We start from the raw sequence: 20,946 nt of genomic DNA, 5'->3' as shown, positions 1-20,946 counted from the left end.
TGGACAAGTGTCTGGACTATGTGCGTTCACTGATTTGTGTAATTCATTCAGATTGTTTTCTCAGTCACTAAAGCGTACGGTGCGTGAATTCACACACGTAAGTGTGTGCTCCATGTGCCCCTACGCGCGAGTTTATGGGGTTGGGGTAGGGGGCGCAGCGGGAAAAGTGCCTAAGGGTACTTGTGGGTCGTTGTCCTCCGGTGTGCCCGTGCGCAGTGAGATCTACATCTACACCCTTTGTGTGTGTTGGTGTCTGTGAGGACTACGGTTCACGTGCCGAGTGCACACTAGGGGCGGCGAGAGGATGGTGGGGGGAGGGGGTCAGGGAGTTTGCAGCAACATTAGACATCGGGGGACACGCGGACCGCGCTGGAGCTAAAGACCGGCTGGAGGGGGAAGGGGCGGCCGCGGGGGTGGAGCTGGGGCTGTGGGAAAGCCAGTGAGCGAGCTGGGCTTGGCGTCCGCGGGGCTGAGCTGGGAGGGAGCACCCGGGGTAGGCTGGGTGCTGGGAGGGGGACAAGGCTGACGGCGAAATCCGGGACCACCGCTGGAACGGAGCTATATCCGTAGTCAGAGTCAGAGTCAGAGCCAGAGCCTGAGCCTAAGCCTGAGCCTGAGAGTCCGGGCGGCTTAAGCAGTAGCGGCAATAGGGCGCAGGGGGGCCGTGCACGGCCATGCAGTGAGGGCATCTGGGGAAACAGGAGCCGGGACTAAGGGGTGGGGGGAGGGTAGGGGAAGGGGGGACCGTTCTGCAGAAATGTGACTTCAGTGGCGGCTGCTGGAGAAGCGGGAGATTCCGTCCGGCTGTGGGGCTGCCGGTGCAGGGTAAGTGCTATGCGGTTGCAGAGAAAGGGTTCAGCCTAGGCGGGAGAACAGGAATGATGGCGGGGGGGGGGTGAGGCTCTTAAGGCCTCAGAGAAACTTTTCTCCAGCGGGAAGAGCTCTGTGCAGCCTCCCGAATCCCAAAGGGTGTTGATCTCCCTGTGCCGTCCAGGGGCCGCCGCAGGGACTGGGTGAGCCAACCGGAGATGCGGGAAGGATTACTGGGGAGCGGGGAGGAGGCCCCAGTATGGCAGCGTCCGGAGAGGAGCCGCAGAGGGCGGAGCGGGGCCGGGCTTGGGGGTGATTGTCTCGAAAAAGGTGGGGGAGGCTCTGAATATGAAGTGGGGGGCGGGGAACTCCTGCGGAGGAATTGGAGCGGAGGTGAGTTCATTGAAGCTCTAGGAGGAAAGCAGTCAGATAGCCCATCCTTGGCTCACAGGAGGGAGGCATTCTTGGCCTTCATTGAAAACCAGTGCCTGGCCCGCACCTGCAGAAGGAAGGCTCTTGCGGGACGTGCTCTGCACCGTTCAGAAGGGAGACATTGCGGACCCGAGAGAAGTGGAGAAACGGGTCATAGAACAGCAGGAAACCGGGGCTGGAGACGGACTAATGCAGAATTGGAGAAGAAAGGGGAAAAAGCCGAGCTGGAGGCTTTAGGAACTGTCATGATCAGAAGAGCACCTTGGGGATGTGTCGAGGAGAGTTTTAAGGAAGGAGGTTGTAAGGAGACTGCAGCCTACAGTCCGGGCTTGCGGGCTGGCGGCAGGTTGCCAGAGCCCCGAGCCCAGAAAGACCTGGGTTTAGGAGTGGGGAGAAGGTTAGAACTCAAACATGTGTGGCTGTCTTCTCAGTTTTTTTGGTGTTTTGTTGTTTTTCGGGTTGTGTGTGTGTGTGTGCGCGCGCGCGCCTCTCCAGATAACTAAAGAAAGAGAACGATTGCTAGATGGGGGAGGGGGGAGAGTAAAGACTTAGGGGAGAGAAAGAGAAGGGGGGAGGGAGAGAAGAGACCTAGAGAAGGTCATTGAATACGATAGTACATCTGGCTGAAGAATACCGTGTCTGGGAAATGTTTGCCTGCAGTGGGGGAGGTCGGGACATTTATGGGGGAGGGAGAGAGTACTAGCCAACCTCAGCTTCTCAAAAAATCCTGCTCTTTTGCAGGATTGTTGACCCCAAGGACCCCCACCATCCCCTGCCAACTCAGTTATACGTCGCTGTTCAGCTCCCCAGGTTTGGGGCGGAGAGAGATATGTGGGCCAGAGTCCAATGCGGTTTCACTCCTTCCCGCTCCAGCTCTTTAAAGTTCCATTAAATGGCTCTAAAGAACCTGTGAATATAGCTGATATTCTCTTTGGATGGACCCTAGGGTGGTCAGGTCCTTTGACTCCTCCATGTATTCCGTCTCCTTAACATTTCTTGGGAAAGCTTCTCTAAGCCAGAAGGAAAAGCACGGAAATTGATCAATATTTGCATTTCATTTGCATCCAGCCTCTGGCCTATACTTGGGGGCTGGGAGAATCCCTAGAGATGATTATCTCTGAAACCAAGAGAAAACTTGCCTTCCTGCCACCGAGCACAATATTCCAACTATCCTTTGACCAGGGCAGAGTACAGTGGGGCTCTCAGTCATAAGATTTTGAAAGAGCTGGCTTTCCTGCTTTTGATCTTAGAGATCGTATTTTAGTCAGTCCAGTGCCTTCATTTTGGAGCTCTGAAGCTCTTGAGAAGTTAAATGACGCCCAAGGTCAAAAAGACATTAGCTGTGCCAGGGTTTGATCCCACATCCTGGAACTCCAAATTCCATGCTATTTCCATAACACTAAACTACCTTACTAAGTGTCCTTTGGGATGTAGAGAAAGGAGGCATTCAGGCCCAGCACTTATTCCTTAGATTATCTTGAAAGTGACACAGAAATCAGAGAAAACAGCCACTATGTGAGTTCTAATCATCTCCCTGCCTAACCTCAGTCTCTTTTAAAAAAGACCCTCAACCAATGTTTATTGGATAGGCGGGAAGGAGTAGTGGATAGAGTTGGCCTTGTATATAGCCAGGAAAGGCCCCCTTCAGGTGTGTGACCTGTGGCAAATCACTTAACCTCCTCTCTGTTCAATGGGCCCCTGAACCTGACCCATAGCACCTAAGAGTCAGAGGGGATTTTTTTAAAACTGGGGGGAGGAGAGGAGGAAAGAGGTGTTGGAAAATTAGAGGAAAAGGGTCTACATATTTTGATTGGAGGCAGTCAAATAGTATGCAGTATGATATGCAAATTTGAGTCTTCTTATTGAGTCAGCAGTCCCTAACCCATTTTGTATTCGAACCACTGTGCAAATTGTGCTTCCTCTCTATTCATAGCCCTGGGGCTTAAGTCAAAAGGGATGATACTGTATACTAGAGCCAGGTGGAGTGTTGGATGCCCAGCTAGAAGGGAAGTGAAGAAGGATGGCACTTAGAGGGGGAAGTAAGGGGAAAAGGTAGAGAGTAAAAAGAAATATCAGCACTTTGAGGCACAGATGTTAAAAAGTGTTTCAGAAACTATATGCTAAAGATCGTGAGGAATTTTCCATCCAATGGCAGACTATTATATAACAGGAGGACATATTTTCTGCAATTTGTCCCTTGTTTCTGCTTCTGTTAAGACCTGAAGCTCCCCAGGAGTCTGATATACTTCAAAGCAATCCTGAGTAGCTATAGCAGTGGACTGGGAGAGGTAGGTAGTGATTTTATTCAGACTTGCATCACTGCCTCCTCACCGCTCTGTGCCAGTTGGCTTGGTGTCTGGATACAAAATTAATGGGCTTAAATCTCCATCATCTGAGGAGGTGCTGGTTGGCACTAATGGGTGATGTACAGACAAAGATATATTAAGCACCAATGTTTGAGCACCTCTGACTCCAGCCTGACTGATTCTTGCCCTTCCCAAAGTGTGCTGGATGGATCTGATAGAAATCCTGGACCTAGATACCGTGTTACAGGTTATTTAGAACAAATTAACATCTCCTCTCTGAACTATCATAACTGCAGTTCAAAATTGGTAGAATTTTCTCTTTCACAGCCTAGGGAAACCAGCCAGCCCTGAATGAATTGGTCTGGAATATCATTTGCATTTAAATGATTGCTTTTATTTACAGGCTCTAGGCTATTTTGCATATTCATGGAGACATTCTCACAACTGTATTTACATACCGAAAGAGATTTCTTTGGTGCTAAATCTAGGAGTTGAGTAGGTTAGGCTTTGCCTACGTTTGAGATAAATTGGTTGTGAGGAAACTAAGAAATGAATGGTAGGAAAGGGTGTAACAAATTCTTCTGGTGATTCAGCCCAGCTATTTGTGCCCTAAAGTCTTTTGCTGACTGTTATCTACCATGACAAGTAAAGACTAAAACCACAGGACTGATGTGGTAGATGAAAACACGGGGCCCTCTGGAGGAGAGATCCGTCTCAACTCTTTGTTCTTTCCCTGGAGAGCTGGTGCTTTGGGGGTTGGTGGTTTGGGGAGCTTACTATTCACTACTAAAATTTCAGCCAAGTAAAATCAACAGGCATTTATTAAGTACCCATTATGTATGCCAAGGATTGTGCTAAGTGCTGAGGATACAAAGAAGGCAAAAGACAACCCCCTTGTTCTCTTGGAGCTCAGAATAATGGGGGAGACAATATGCAAACAGCTATGTGCAGGCATGCTATATAGAGGGTAGAATGGAGATAATCTCAGAGGGAAGGCGCTAGCACAAAGTGTGATCTGGGAAGGACTTCTTACAGAAAGTAGGACTTTTGCTAGAACCTGAAGGAATTCAGGAGGCAACAAGAACACTCTGGAGTATAACCTTCTTGACTGGGGGGACTATTTTGTATCTCCAGCACCTAGCACCTCGGATTATAGATTTAGAGCTGGAAAGGACATTGGAGAGCAATATACAAATAAGGAAACTGAACTGAGAGAAGTTAAGTGACTTCCCCAAGGTCACACAGCTAATGTCTCAGCTGGGATTCAAAACTGCTCTCCCTGACTCCAGCACCTGGCATATAGTAAGCTATTAACAAATGTTAATTGAAAGAAGGACTTTTGTTATTGTTGTTCAGTCTCGTTGTATCTGACTCTTTGTGACCCCATGGACCAGCATGCCAGTACTGCCCACGAGGTTTCCTTGGCAAAGATACTACAGTGATTTTTCCTGACTCCAGACCCAGTATTCTATCCACTGATCCCCTAGCTGCCTCTAGGCCTTTAATCAAGGCTTAAAATACTCCCTTTTTGAATGGGGCTGAGGATATCGGGCTTAAATTGTCTCATTGACTGCTAGTGAACTAGGAATCAAGAGATTTGGATTTTAGCATTTGTATTCTGTCTCTGTCTAGCTGTGAGATTTACAGTGACTTCCCCTCAGTTTCCTCTTAATCCTTGGTAATCAATAAACATTTATTAAATACCTACTACTACCAGGCACTGGTACCAGGGATACAAAAAGGAGGCAAAAGACAGTCACTCCCCTAAAGAAGATCATAATCTAATGATAACATCCTTTCCTTACTGGATCATTGGGACGAACAATATGATAGAACTTTGAAAAAATTTTAACCACTTTAGAGATTCGGGGAACTGTTATCTCTTATTGTTAAGTATGTCAAAGCTTAAGAAAGAGGTCCAAAACCTCACTTTTCCAAACTAGGCATTAAAAGTGTGGTTTCAGCTCTTTAAAGAATTAGGGCTTTTTCTAACTTGGAGCAGGAATTCATGGTCCTAGGAGGACACATGGCTGAGCTGGGAACTATGCCTATTTTGCTCCAGGTAAAGAATTCATCATGCTTTTTGGGGGAAAAGCCTCTCTGGAGACAACACTTCTTTAGCTTGGATCAGTATCACTTATTGGGAAGAAGGGACCTAGCATATAGACATTTAACCTGACTCCAGTACTTGTTTCTTAAGAGAAAGCCGATATCTGGCTTCTGTGACTGTTATTCTGGGTGGTTTGGTCTAAATCAAGTGTTCTTAACCATTTTTGTGTCCTGGGACCCTTTAGCAGTCTGGGGAAACATGCAGGACTCTGTTAGAATGTTTTTGGTTTTGATTTTTAATTGAAAGAAATGCTAAATTTCAGTTAGAGGTTAGTGAAAATAAAGATGTAATTTTTTTCCCCATCCAAGTTCATGGACCCATGAAATCTATCCATAAACCTTCTATGAACCTGAAGTTAAGAGGTCTTTTTCTAGACATGGAGGGGTGACACTGTGCGTTATCCTAGGATGCTATATATTTATCTAGATAAAGACATAGCTATGTCTTCAACGTAGAGAATACTTAGAAGAGAGCTTTTGTGGTCCCTACGGACCTGAAAGACGATTTAGGGACCATCTAGTTCTTATCTAAGAGGGAAGAAAATTGGGAGATTAAAGCATGAAGAGATAACACTTGAACTCAGTTCCTCTGAATCCAGATCCAAGACTTTTCCTGCCATGCCACCGTAAGAGAACACTGGACTTGGAGTTGGGGAAGCTGAGTTTGAATCCAAGTGTCCATACTAATTTTGGGGCCTTGGGCAATTCACTTAATCTTAGTTTCAGTTTCCCCACTCCCTAAAATGGGTATAAAAATAATTAGCCATGCTTCTGAGGATTGTTTAACCTTAAAGTGCTATGGAACTATATTTTAATAGTTCATTGAGCTAATATCTATAATGTTTAGCGTAGTGCTTGGCACATCGTAGGTACTTATTAAATGTTCTTCTCATCACTTAACCCTATTTGCCTTAATTTCCTCATTTGTAAAATGAGCTGAGAAGGAAGTGGCAAGCCACTCTAATAGCTTTATCAAGATTCCCCGAAGGAAAATCACCTTGTTTCCATCCTTTTGCTGGGATTGGTTATTAGTCTTTCTAGGGGAACATGTTCTCCTAAAGCTGGGGTTAACCCTTTTTGTGTCCTGGACGCCTCTGTTGGTATAGTAAAGCCCATAGACCCCTTCTTAGAAGAGTATTTTTAAAATTCATAAAATACACAGGATTACAAAGGAAGCCAGTTATATTGAAATATACTTATGAAGAATTTGTTTTTAAAGTTCACAATTCTCAGGTTAAGAAACCCCTGACTTAAAGGGATCTTCTATTTCTATTGGCTATTCCTTGTTTGTTTTATAATAAGGCAAAGGATTGGAAACAAGAGATGGACTGACAGCCTGGTGGGTTATCCATGTAACACCATCTCCATGGTAACTGGCCAGTCTAGAAGAGCTCAGTCACATGAGGATTACATGACATGAATGAAATATACAATGCGTGAATATGGGGGAAGAGAGATGCCTCAGGGAGGGTGGAGAAACACATAGAGAGAATGGGAAGTACAGAACCTCAGAACAGGAAGCATTTGCAGAGCCAGAAGGCAACAAAGGTTGTTGTCCTGAAGCCATCTAGCATGCTCAGAGGCATCATTTGGGTGTCTTGACAGGGCAGTTAAAGGAACCCTCTTCTGAAGAATTGTTTACTGCATTTCTTACAAGCTCAGTGAACCACAGCTCACTAGGAAATTGAGTTCTCTCATGTGTGACCTATCACTTAATTGTGAATCTTTCTTTTCACTGTGTATGTTTAAATCATAATGGTTAAAGCAGTTTCAGCTCAGTTCCGGTGTCCAGGAGTTTAGGTCTTACCAAAGGTACTTGAATATATCAGCCTGGTTTTCCATTTTAATGTATTATACCTTTTGAAGCTCCATAGGAATACCTGGTTTTGTTGCTTCATATTCCTTCCATCACCACCTACAGTTGGCTACCATTGGGCTGACTCTAAACCCTCATCAGGCGTGGATATGGGAATTTAGAAGGGATGGGGAGGAACTCTTGTCCCTTCTCCCCTATTTGAGGTAATTGAAATATCTCTTTGGGGAGGATGGGGCTGGGGGGTGGGGGGGAGCAGTAATTTACACTGCCTCCTGACTTCATTCTCCAACCCTTGATCTTCAAACTATTTTATGGATGGAGAGCGATTATTAGTAGTGATACTACAGAATTTGGCTATTCTATACAATAATAATAACTACATTTGTAGAGCATTTAAAAATGTACAAAGTGCTTCACATATATTGTTATCTCATTTGAGGGTTACGGACAGCCCTGTTACTGTCCCCATTTTATGGATGAGGACACTGAGGCTTTCAGAGATAATTTGCCCAGGATCACAGAGCAATTAAATGTCAAAGGTGGGAGTGGAACTCAGGTGTTTCTGGACTCCCAAGTCACTACTTTGATTCTAGTGCTGGTTCTGCAGCAGTGCTGACTCTGTCACCTGGAACAACTCATTTCATCTCTCTGGGCCTCAGTATCTTGAGAAGCATGTTACCAGCCCTCCCTTACTGGTTTATTGTGAGGTTCAGTAGGATTTGAACAGTATTAAGCACTATAGAATTGGGGTGTATTGTCATACCTCAAAGTTAGGGAAGGGCCCCCCATAACCTTTAGAATTAAACTCAAGATAACTTTAAAAAATTGGACCTTTGTAACATTAAGCAGTCCTGCAACACAACTCAATCTCATGCTCACAGGTACAACAAAAACAGGAATTTGTGTAGTAGAAAAATCATGGGACTTAGGATCAGAAGACATGGTCTCAGAGCTGGAAGGGACTTTAGAGATGCTCTTCTTACAGATGAGGAATGTGAGTCCAAGGGAAATTAAGTGAGGATTTGAACCCAGATCTGGAGGTTATTGTTTGTTCTTTCATATCCAACTCTGTGACACTGTGAACCATACTGTTTCTTGGCAAAGGTAACTGGAGTGGTTTGCCATTTCCTTCTTCAGTGGATTAGGGCAAACAGGCTAAATGACTTGCCCAGGGTCACACAGCTAGTGTCTGAGTTCAGACCCCCAAACCCCTTCCTTCTGTTAATTCTTTCCTATTTATCCTGTCTATAGCTTGTTTTGTCCATGTTTGTTTGCCTCTGTTTTTATCCCCAGTGCTTAGCATAGTACCTAATATATACTATTGTATGAGACCCACTTCTGGGTCTCAGTTTCCTCTTCTGTAAAATGGAGTGGTACTAGGTGGTCTCCAAGACCCCTTCCATCTCTCTCTATGACCTTGTGCTCCTTATTTTACAGATGAGCCAGTTGAAGTCCAGGAATATCCCGGATCCTCTGACCCCCAAGACACTGCTCTTTACATACTATTCCATGGTTTGAGCTCTAATACTTTATAGCATTCTGACTCCCTGAGCTTCACTTTCCTCATCTCAAAAAGGGGGATAACATACTACCTAATTCATATTTTTGGTGAGGACCAAATGAAATGATGTAGGTGAAAGTGATTTATTACAGTATCCATATAAGTGTCAGTTGTTATTATCATGGATAAACCAAACCAACAAATAACTTTAAAAGAAATTAAGTCAATAGTAGTGGTTTCCTACCCCATCAAACTTTTATACTTACCGTTGTAAACAAATAGCAGTACATCGACAGACCTGAATTTTATCCTGTTCTTTTTTGGCTGTTGCCAGAATTGTAGCAAAATAATATAAGGTAAATTACCTTATATTTACTTTGTATGCATTTTGTCTCTATTATAGTGTACGTTCTGTTTACTTTGATAGAATATATATTAGTTGAGCGCAATTTGTTTTCTTTTTGTCTTCATCCCCAGTGCCTAACTCATGTAGTATGTGCTTAATAAATGCAGTTTGATGAATTAATAGGGAAAAACGGTTGTGGCAGGAGGCAGATATGAAAGAAGGTTAGAGGTAGTGCTTTGTTGCTCATTCAGTCTTGTCTGACTCCTCATGACCCCATGGGCCACACTGTCCATGGGGGTTTTCTTGACAAATATACTGGAGTGGTTTGCCATTTCCTTTGCCAGTGGATTAAGACAGAAATTAAGGAGAAGACTTGGTACACAGCTAGAGTGTCTGCGGCTGGATTTGAACTCAGGTCTTCCTGATACCAGGCCCAATTCTTTATCCACTAAGCCACCAAAAAGTGCCTCCAAAAGTTATCGCTTTATAATACTGTATATGATGTGCCCTTGCAACTCTCCCAGAAGGTCTTGGACTGCTAGAACCAGCACCTCAGCTAGGACACAAGGTAATCAAGCAAGGCTATAGATATTGGTCTACGCTTGGTTCAGATTGGTCTATACTTGGCAGGTGGGGAAGGGAGGGCACAAGGAGAGTCAGTGGAATAATGTTGGAGTTGAGAGTAACCCCAGAGAGGTGCATTGTGGCTGTGGTAGGAGTAGGTTCCCCATACATCATCATCATCGCTAATATTTATATAGCACTTACTCTGTGCCAGGCAATTACAATCTCATTTGAATCGCACAACCATGGGAGGTAGAAGCTATTATCCTCATTTTACAGTTGAGGAAATTGAGGAAAACAGGTTAAGTGACTTGCCCTAGGGCATACAAGGAGTAAGGGACTAAGGTAGGATTTGAACTCAGTCTTCCTACTTCCAAGTCAGCCATTCTGTCCATTCTGCCACCTGTCTACTCACAGGGTGCCTCAAAGAGGACATTGGACGTTTCTAACAGAGCAGCAATTCAGGGAATTGACTGCCCCCTGGTGGCAGTGTGGCACAGTGGAAAGAACCCTGCATTTGGAGTCAAAGGCCCTGGGTTAAAGCCTTTCTGAATCTTCCTTAATGCTTTCCTCTTGGTTGATTATCTCGTTTTTCCAGTATGCAGCTTGCTTATACACAATTGTATGCACATTGTCTCCCCTACTAGATTGTGAGCTCTTGAGGGCAGGGACTGTCTTATGCCTTTCTTTGTATCTCTAGTGTTTACACAGGGTGGAGATAGTAGGTGCTTAGGTGATGCAGTAGATCCAAGTGCTGGGCCTGAAGTCAAGAAAACTCATCTTCCTGAGTTCAGATCTGGCGTCAGACACTTACTAGCTGTGACCCTGGGCAAGTCACTTAACCCCATTTGCATCAGTTTCTACCATCTGTAAAATAAGCTGGAGAAGGAAATGGCAAACCACTCCAGTATCTTTTCCAAGAAATTCCAGATGGGGTCATGAAAAGTCAGGCATAACACAACAATATTTGTTGTTGTCTTCCTGCCACTAAACTTATATCCTGATTATGGAAAGGATCTTAGGGTCTTTGATCCTGGAGATAGATCTGTACCCACCCATTTTCTGGGACTAGAGAGTGGACTCCTTTCCCTTTCTGGGGCTGTGTCCTTTGGTGTTTCCAACCCTGCATTGTAACTCAATTCACCTAATAACTGTTCTTCAGGCCTGACTCTAGTGGCCTTTGCTATGGGAAATTTGAAGGGTTATTCTTGGCTGAACTGTGAGGGATCTTGGTGGAAGAAGGGAATCCCTGTGGGGCCTGTTGAATATTTTGTTGAACGTTTTGGGCCCTGTTTAGGAAAGGACCAGAAGTGACGAAGTTTCTATAGTTGGTGTGAGGCAGGCAGGAAGCAAAACCACTTGGCAGGATACTCCTCTTTCTGGTCTGATAAATATATTCCTTTAGCTCAGTGACTGACTGGAATGCCAGAAGAAGGGTTGAGCTTTGAAATAAGAGGGAGGGGGAGAAGTGGATCACAAGTGTAGATGCCCAGAACCCATGCAGCTGCGGGACCTTCACAGGGTTGGAGATCTCAGGCACATCCTACTATCTTCAGCCCTGTGCTAAACACTAGAGATACAAAGAAAGGCATAAGACAGTCCCTGCTCTCAAGGAGCTCACAATCTAATGGGGGAGACAATGCACACAACTGTGTACAAACAAGCTGTATGCAGGAAAAATTGCATATAGTCAACCAAGAGGAAAGATGCCCAGAATCATAGTGTATTATCTCATTTTCATCCACACCACAACCCTGGGATATAGGGGTTCTTATTATCTTGATTTTACAGATGAGGAAACTGAGGCAGACAGAGGCTAAATGACTTGCCCAGTGTTACACAGTATCTGAGACCAGATTTGAACTTGAACTTAGGTCCAACACTCTATCCACTGTGCCAGCTTGCTGTCCTCTCCAGCATGTGGGCAGAGGGTCATCACTCCAAATCTTCATTCATGGAAGGTGATTGTCCTGAACTGTGATTTCATTCTCATACAGAAATCCCATCAAGCAAACTGCACACTCCCTCTTCCAAGGCATCTGCCATGGCAGATTACATCTGCTCTGCAGTGTACAGACATAGTTGCCTGGGACACTGAGAGGTAAAGAGATTTTTCCGGGGAGGACATCATCAGTCCCTATCAGAGGTAGCATTTGAACCCACATCTGAGGCCAGATCTCTGCCCACTGTACCCCACACTGCTTCTGTGAAGGTGATACTGTCATTCTTATAAGCTGATTGGTCACTGTCAGGAGTGAACCTAGTTACGCCCTGCATGTGGAACAGACAGAAACTTAAGGAAACAGCTGAATCTGGTGGTAACTGATTGTACCCACAATTCCGCAGAAGGGATGCAGAGAAAGGGAAGGTGACTGATTTATCCTTCCCTAAAACCAGCCTATACTTAGTTGTGAGAAAGCAAGCACTCAGTCAGTGGAATGTTTGCTGATAAGAAATAGGCCAAGGTTGGAATATACTGTGTAAACCCCTGGTGTTTGATCCTGGGTCTCTTCCCATCATGTTATCACCTTGGAGCCATGGCGGGGTTGCATAAGGTGCCTGTGTCAGACCAAGGTCATGGCTGATGCTGCCTATAAAGCAGGCAACAGAACTGAAATAAGAAATGATGAAAGATGTGGTCAGCTCCAGCAGAGAGGAAGCATGAGGGCTGGATTTGGAGTCTAGAAAACTTAGAAGTAAATTCTGCCTCAGGGGCTTTACCCACTGTGTGTTTTTTTTATCACTCTGAGCCTCAGTTCCCGCATCTGAAAAATGGTGATTATATTAAGAGTTGTTGTTCAGCCATTTTCAGTCATGTCCTACTTTTTGTGACCCCATTTAGGGTATTCTTGGCAAAGATATTGGAATGGTTTGCCATTTCCTTCTCTAGCTCATTTTACAGATGAGGAAACTGAGGGAAACAGGGTTAAGTAACTTGCCCAGGCTCACACCACTAGTAAATGTTCATTTATATGGCACTTACTCTGGGCCAGGCACTATGCTAAGTGCTCTCATGTGATCCTTTATAACCATGAGAAGTAGGAGCTATTATCATCCCCATTTTATAGATGAGGAAACTGTGGCAAACAGAGGTCAAGTGACTTGCCCAGGGTCACACAGCTAGTAAATGTCCGATTCCAGGCCCTACATTCTATCCACTGAACCACCTGGTAGCCACAAGAATAACAGAGCTGTTGATCAGTCAAGATGTTGTGTATGAAGGACTTTGTAAAGCTTAAAGCTTAAAAGAATTATATAAATGTGAGTTATTATTTACCTCTTGAGAAGTGTGTGCCATACTGAGCACTGACCTTAATTCCCTGTTTGTCCCAATAAGTGTCAATAGAGTGGTGGGGCTTTCTCTCTAGAATTCCCAGGAGGCAGAGTGTCCTCTTCCCCAGATGACTATTAAACAGCTGCTAGAAAAAAGAGATTCCCAAGGTACCTCCTCCCTTTGGATGAAGTTGAAACAAATGCTATTGTTCACTCACTCTGGTCCATCTGGGAAGGTGGCTAAAATGTTAGGTTTGGTATTTCCACAAGCTCTCTCTCAACAGCTCAGTCAGTCAGTAAACAGTTGACTAAATGCTGAGGATACAAAAAGAGCAAAAAAAATAGGAAATGCCTAACAGAGGGGAGGAACTAGAATGAAGTCGAAAGCATAAGATGAGAGATTTAGGGCTAGAAGGTCTAAGGGGTTATCTAGTTCAACGCCCCTCGCTTTCTAGATGGGAACACTGAGGCCCAGAGGTAAAGTGACTTCCTCACAGTCATCCAGGCAAGTTCCTCAGACTTCCAAATCTGGAACTCTTTCCACTGCCCTTCCCTGCTTCTCACTTTGTAGCCCATAGTTTGTGCACACCATCCACTTAACTCATCTTTCTAACTTTCCTGAAAAGCTTGAGCTGCCTGTTTACTTCAGTCTGTTTTACTCTTTTAATAAGTCCTTGCTTTTGAGTAAGTCTTTTGCTTTTTAATGATCTAGTTAAGCTTTAAAGTTTGAAAAACTCCACGAAGACTTTTGAGATACCCTATATAAAGGGGTAGAATAATGATACTATATCCCAGAGGCATATCTTCATATCTGAATTGATTTGCTGTAATGTAATTTTGTCCAAATGAATCCATTGTTTGAAATGAAATTCCCATTTAGTTGGATCTAGAAGCAAAGTTACTACCCTACCTTGTTCAAGTATAAAGAAGGAGACCCAGTAAAGGTAGGGGTAATAAGGCCAAGCATGGCTAGCCTTTACCTCTGTTGCTTTTCCCCAATCTCTCTGAGAGAGAGAGAGAGAGAGAGAAAGAGAGAGTGTGTGTGTGTTTGGGGGGGAGGGTGATTTTGAATAGTTGTTTGGTAGGTAGAATACTTACAGTAAGGAAGGAGAGCTGAAAGGTGGCTAGTGCTTGAGAGCTGGACAAAATAAAAGTAAACAACTGAGCTACACCTTCTCTAATCTCTTCTCATAGTACAAACAGCAAACCCTCAGGTTGGCTCATTATAGAAAATGACTGTCAGAGGAATCAGCCCCAGAGAAAGCATTTGTTTTATGTAATTGTATAATGGATCAGAATTTGTTGTGACTGGAGCAAAAGCTTTATATCCATGAATCATACAGATGGAAATAGCTGCAAGGGAATTTCAGCTATTCTAGACCACTTAGAACCCAGAAGTGATTTATCCAAGATCACATAGTAGTAAGTGGCAGAATTGGGATTAGGACTTAGATCTTTTTATTCTAGATCAGGTGTTGCTTCCACTCCTCCAAAGTGGCTCATCCAGCAGGGCTACAGGATTAGTTTTGTCAGAAGGGAGGGATGGGATTTGGCTTTCAAAGCTTTCAGGTTTCCATTTGGTTGTCGGCTTGAATTGGAATTCTCTGAACAAGAGCCTGGTTTGTAAATCTGGTGAATCCTCCTTGGTCCTTTTGCCTTCCCCAGGCTTTCTGTGTCTTCTTTATTTTGACTTTACACTATAGCTGGGCACAGGTAGGTGGTACAGTGGATGGAGCGCTAGGCTTACAATCAGGAAGCCTTCTTCAGGAATTCAAATCTGGCCTCAGACATTTACTATGTGACCCTGGGCAAGTCACTTAGCCCTGTTTGCCTCAGTTTCCTCATCTGTAAAATGAGCTGAGAAAGAACTGGCAAACCACTCCATTATCTTTGCCAAGAATACCCTAAAAATGGGGTCACCAACAGTCAGACACGACTGAATGATAGCAGACACTGTAGCCAGTGGAGGGACTTAAGGTTACTGAGGGTAGATGAGTACGAGCAGAGAAAGAAGAATAAAGACAACACTTTAAAGGGAAGCAAAAGGATTATTGACCTGGAAAAATTCAACTAAGAGTGAGTATTTAGTGCATGCAGTTGTAGTCCTTCTACAGATTTGGGCAAGAAGGGACCTTAGAGATCATCTAATATTTTTTTACACGGGAAATGAAGGCCTAGATTGGAAAAGTGACCTCATTCATGATCACACAGTAAGGTAGTGGTGGGTCTGCTCTAGTCACCCTGACATCCTCAGATGTTACCTAATTGAGATTATTGCCATTAGGCAGAACCCATAACAGAGGCAGGGCAACCAGGGCTTTGCCCTTTACAGCTAAGCTCAGTATCTACAATAACAAGAGTAGTCAAACTAGAAAGCCACTAGGTGGGGTGTCTGCCAGCTTTGACCCAAATAAATCCCTTTCTTAATTAGCAGTGTCCTTGAATGATAGTAATAATAATGGCTAAAAGGTATATAACACCTACTATGTGCCAGGCACAGTTAAGTGCTTTACAATTATTATCCCCATTTTACAGATGAAGAAACTGAGGCAAACAGGTTCAGTGACTTGTCCAGATTCAACAACCAGTAAGTGTGTAGACAGGATTTGAACTCAGGTCTTTCAGACTCCAGGCCTAGTGCTCTGTCTGCAGTGCCACCTAGCTACCTCTACAACTGGAAAGACCTGTGCTTATATCCCGTTTCTGACTTCTACTGTATAAGAGATGGGCAAGTCACTGAACCTAGCCTGGTGCATACCTAGTGGTGGTGGGGTTTCAGTCTTTCCACCTAGAAAAGCTTGCATTCTAAGGCATAATACACTTGGCTTCCTCTCTGCCCCCCACCCCTGCCCTACACAATAGCTTTCCCTAGTTGCTAATTTTGACTCTACCTTCAGTGAGATATCCCCCCAAAGCCCCTGACCCCTTTCTGTTTAGAAATTAAATTCTATAGCAGAGTTGATAAGTCATTTACAACATGCCTGGCACTCTGCTGTGAAAGTGATGAGAATTATTAAATATGGAGTCTGCCCTAGTCACCTCTTCAGCTGCTGAGAAGAACTAATTGAAAATTCTCATGGAGTCTCCTCAGTCAGGGGCCCCTTTCACCATAGATAGTGGAAAACTTGGGAAAAGATAATGAAAGTATAGACCTAGAACTAGAAGCACTCCAGAACCATTTAGTCAAGGGGTGAAGAATCTTTAGCGTTGAGACCATGTGTAGCCTTTGGTCCTTGGGTCTAGGCCTTTTGACTGAGTCCAAGTTTTACAGTAAAAATCCTTTTATTAAGGGGATTTGTTCAAAGGGCCGCACTTGAGGACCTAGAGGGCCACATGTGGCCTTGAGGGTGAAAGTTCCTCACTCCTGATCTAGCCCAAGTCCCTCATTTTACACATGAGGCCAAGGAATAATAAATACTTGTTCAGTGTCAAATTAGGTAGCTAGGTGGTGCAGTGGATAGAGTTCTGGGCCTGGAGTCAAGAAGACTCATCTTCCTGAGTTCAAATGCTGCCTCAGACACTTAGCTAGCTGAGTGATCCAGGGCAAGTCATTTAACTTATCTGTAAAGTGAGCCGGAGAAGGCAATAGCAAACCACTCCAGTATCTTTGTCAAGAAAACCCCAAATGGGGTCACAAAGAATTGGACTGAACTGAAAACGACTGAACGACAAGGTCAAATGGCTGGTAAGCGTCATTGAGGTAGGATTTGAATCCAGGCCCCTTGACTCTAGAGCCACCACTCTTTCCATTGAACTGCCCCTTTCAGGGTTAACCCTTAAGATCTTTTATCTAACCTCTAACATCCTATGAATCCCACACATAATGTACTCACCCAGGGTCAACTCAAGTTAGTATGTGTTTGGGGTAAGGCTAGGGCAGTTCCCAGAGCTGGTTTGGTCCTGAATCTGGGATTTCATCATTGGAGGTGGAAACGCCTTACACCAGTGCAATTCCTCTAAAAGTAGGGTCTTAATGGGATGTCCAGGGGCACTGAGAAGTTAAGTAAATTGCTCAGGGTCACACAGCTAGTTCATTATGTGTCTGACCTAGGCCTTAAACCCAGGTCTTCTTGGTTCCCAAAGTCAACTCTGTAACCCCTATGCTGTAGTGTCTTTCAGTCCCCTTTTTATGGTTCTCTGTTTTCTGCAGTGATTTTTAATCCAGTAGATAGAGCTTAGTCGTGTATCAGCTATTATCATGCCCACACTGTAGTCTTCTTTCCAGTTCCACTGGGGCTTGGGGGGAGGGGTGGAAACCAACCTATAGCTCAATGCATCTTTTATTATCTATACAATATAAATAATTCATCGACCCTTATGGCCCCTCTGAGGTGACTAGGATTTGAGGCTCATTGGTTCGGAGATGGCTCAGGGCGGCTTTAGAGACAGAAAGTGGTCAATACTGCATTTACTTATGGAAGCTCGTGGGACTGAAGCTAACTGGGTGGCTGGAGGGCAGGCAAGGACTGGAGCAGCTGTTGTAGGTAGTTCAGTGCGACTGCAGACACAGACAGAACACAGATTGAACAGGCTCTCCGTGAAGAGCAATTAGAAATGATGTTTAATAAAATAAGCTTTGAGGTCTAGCAAAGCTACTGGGCTCCTTGTGGGTTGGGCCTTCCTGAAAGAGCAAGGAAGATTTGAAATAAGTAGGGGACCTCCCTCCCTTTAAAATAGTTCAAAGTTGCACTATTTTAAAATAGCTTGTTTATTTATAGGATGGAGTCTTTAATTGATTTTTTTTCTTTCTTTTAAAAAAATTTATGCCATTTCAGAGAGAATAATGAGAACCCACCTGGTCCTCTCATTTCTCCTCTTCTTTGTGATCGGCTATGGCTCCTCAGAAAATGCCAGCACTTCTCGAGGCTGTGGGCTTGACCTCCTCCCTCAGTATGTGTCCCTGTGCGACCTGGATGCCATTTGGGGGATCGTGGTGGAGGCAGTGGCGGGGGCAGGGGCCCTTATCACGCTGCTGTTGATTCTGATCCTCCTGGTGAGATTGCCATTCATCAAGGACAAAGAGAAGAAGGGGCCCCTGGGCCTGAACTTTCTCTTCCTTCTGGGGACCTTAGGGTTGTTTGGACTGACTTTTGCATTCATTATCCGAGAGGATGAGACCATATGCTCAGCACGTAGGTTCCTGTGGGGGGTGCTCTTTGCCCTGTGCTTCTCATGCTTGCTCAGCCAGGCATGGCGAGTCCGGAGGCTGGTTCGCCATGGGAAAAGCCCCTCAGGCTGGCATCTCACTGGTATGGCCATATGCCTGATGCTGGTCCAGGTCATCATTGCCACAGAATGGCTGGTCTTGAATGTGGTCCGGGATAAAAAGCTAGCCTGCAACTATGAACCCATGGATTTTGCATTGGCCTTAATTTATGACATGGTTCTGCTGGTGGTAACCCTGGGTGTGTCCCTTTTCACTCTCTGTGGGAAATTCAAGAAGTGGAAGAAGAATGGAGTGTGCCTCATCCTTACCACCTTCCTCTCCATTCTGATCTGGGTGGCCTGGATGACCATGTACCTTTTTGGCAATGCAGAACTAAGGAAAGGTGACGTTTGGAGTGATCCCACCCTGGCCATTGCTCTGGTGTCCAGTGGGTGGGTGTTTGTCATCTTCCATGCTATTCCTGAAGTTCACTGCTCAATCCTTCCATCGCAACAAGAGAATACACCCAACTACTTTGATACATCACAGCCCAGGATGCGGGAGACAGCATTTGAAGAGGACGTTCAGCTTCCCCGGAGCTACATGGAAAACAAAGCTTTTTCAATGGATGAACACAATGCAGGTAATTTGAACCAAGCTTTGTCTATGGCTTCTATAGGCATCTGTCAACTGGACAATGAAGAGCTAGGCACTGTTCCCCATATACCCACTTGCTGACCTATTAAGCCAATCTGAAGTGGTTTCAAGTCCTTTAGTTAAGTAAAAATAGAACAGAAGCCAGCAGCCTGTAAATGCAGTGAGACCTTAAATCCTTACTTGATATTCAATGTATATTAATTGGAATTACTTACTGGGAATCCCAGTAGGAAGGAGAATACTCACAGATGTGTTCTGTCCTACAATTTGCAGAGGGCTATGCTGAGTCAGCCCATCAAAACGATCATTTGTTCTTCCCAGTGGCAGAGCCCACATTGTTGGGTTTGCTTGGTGAGCACTGGGGAACTGTGTAACCAGTTGTACATCCAACTACGGGAATAGGTTTGTAGGAGAAAGCAGGCTCCTCCCCATCTTTCCTCACCAACTCAGCAAATCTTTAGATGCATTTCAGGATGAGAATGGCATCCCTGAGCTCAGTGTGGCATAGCGAACAGAGCCACCTCTTGCACTAAACTTGCAATCAGGAAGAACTGGGTTAAATCCTGCCCCAGAAATTAGTTTTGGGAACTTTGTGAAAATCATCTAACCTACCTGAACCCCACCTTTTTTTCACTAGCAGATGGAGGTACTAAATGGCCAGCTCCTATTTCTCAGGGCTGTTGAGAAAGTCAGATGATATAATGTATATAAAGTGCTTGCTTTGCAAACCTAAAAGCATTTCCTAAACATGAGTTGCTACTGCCATTGTAAGAGGCAGCTTATGTGATGGATAGAGTGCTGGCTTAGGAGTCAGGAATACCTGGGTTTGAGACCTGTTTCTGATACATTGTACCTGTGTGACTCTTTGAAAATCACTTAACCAACCTCTCAGTGTCTCTCTCAAAGACTAGAAGTTATAACTGGCATTGATGTATTATTAGTTCAGGCAGAATTAAAGATCCCCATCCTGTGATTGAGACAGTGGTAGGGACCCTCCCTTCCTTCACTTTTTTTTTTTTTAGAAAATGGCTTTACTCTCTTTCATATACTCTGAGAGCTAAATGAAAGATCTCCACGGCGTCAGGCCCAATTCCGCATTGCTCATCTTTCCCTTTCTGTATATGTCTGATATGTCAGACTCAATGCCTTAGTTCTCTTAGGGCCATGGGAGACCCAGCCCTGCTACTAACTCCCTCATTGTGTCTCCTTGAGCAATCATGACACATCTGAGCCCTAGTATTCCACTGTAAAAAATTTACATGATTTCTAAAGTGTAATCTCAAACTGCCATTCCATAAGCCCATGATTCTGATTTACATGGGTAGCCCCTTTGCATCCAGTTTCCATAGTTTTCAGGGGCCAAGCCAGTGAAGACAGATCAGACCAGAGGTGGGAACCCTGGACTGGACAAAAATAGGGAGTGGATGTCTTGGTATGTGTCCTCCCCCTTCCCCTGGCTGTATTCAAGAGCCAAAGGGATTAGGTTTTTCATTTATCCTATGTTAAGGATCACCTTGTTAATCTTTATTAGTGCAAATGACTGCCAATTGGCTATGTGCAAAGTTGACTTCCCAAAGTGGGGGGAACCTCAAAGTTTGCCCCAAGTTGGGTCTTGTCCTCTAGCAGAGCACTTCCCCACAGGCATAAATCCATAAGACAGAAACCTTATCTTACCATGGCCCAGGCTCTCCTGCATTTGTCCTCTAGCCGCCATTGAGACCAGCTGTTGGAATTTTTGGCATAGGCCCCAGGGGTCTTGAATTTCAGGAAGCCGAGGCCCAAGTCCTCTCCAGTTGGGCTCCTTCATACCACTGTGGCCCTCATCTCAGGCCAGTGAACTTTGACTTAAGAAAATCATGCAGAGTCTGTTTGATTAAATCTGGTCCTCTCCAATTTCAATCTTCTTGTTTCACTAATGCGATCTGATTGATAGAGAACCACTTGCCCTCCCTCATCACCTTCCCCGTTTGACACTTCAGTGTTGTG

At 44.6% G+C, this 20,946-nt stretch overlaps 1 protein-coding gene across 2 annotated transcripts in view; it reads left to right on the top strand.

Annotated features, from left to right (window-relative positions):
• Nucleotides 1-469: 469 nt before the first annotated feature.
• The window catches only part of GPRC5B (G protein-coupled receptor class C group 5 member B), a 28,938-nt gene continuing 8,461 nt past the window's right edge, over nucleotides 470-20,946 (top strand). The window contains exons 1-2 of one of the 2 annotated variants that reach the window (XM_020965237.2): nucleotides 470-825; nucleotides 17,933-18,946. In XM_020965237.2, coding sequence (XP_020820896.1) covers nucleotides 17,941-18,946 — 1,006 coding nt within the window. In that variant the 5' untranslated portion in view covers nucleotides 470-825; nucleotides 17,933-17,940. Of the gene's footprint in view, nucleotides 826-1,201; nucleotides 1,640-17,932; nucleotides 18,947-20,946 lie in introns of those variants that run through there. The other variant, XM_020965239.2, reaches the window with a different exon arrangement.

Source organism: Phascolarctos cinereus, unplaced genomic scaffold (assembly GCF_003287225.1).
Source record: "Phascolarctos cinereus isolate Bilbo 61053 unplaced genomic scaffold, phaCin_HiC Scaffold_4;HRSCAF=312, whole genome shotgun sequence".
In the NCBI taxonomy this organism is placed as follows: Eukaryota; Metazoa; Chordata; class Mammalia; order Diprotodontia; family Phascolarctidae; genus Phascolarctos; species Phascolarctos cinereus.
The sequence above is the reverse complement of the archived record's forward strand: the minus strand, read 5'-3'. Positions and strand labels throughout refer to the sequence as shown.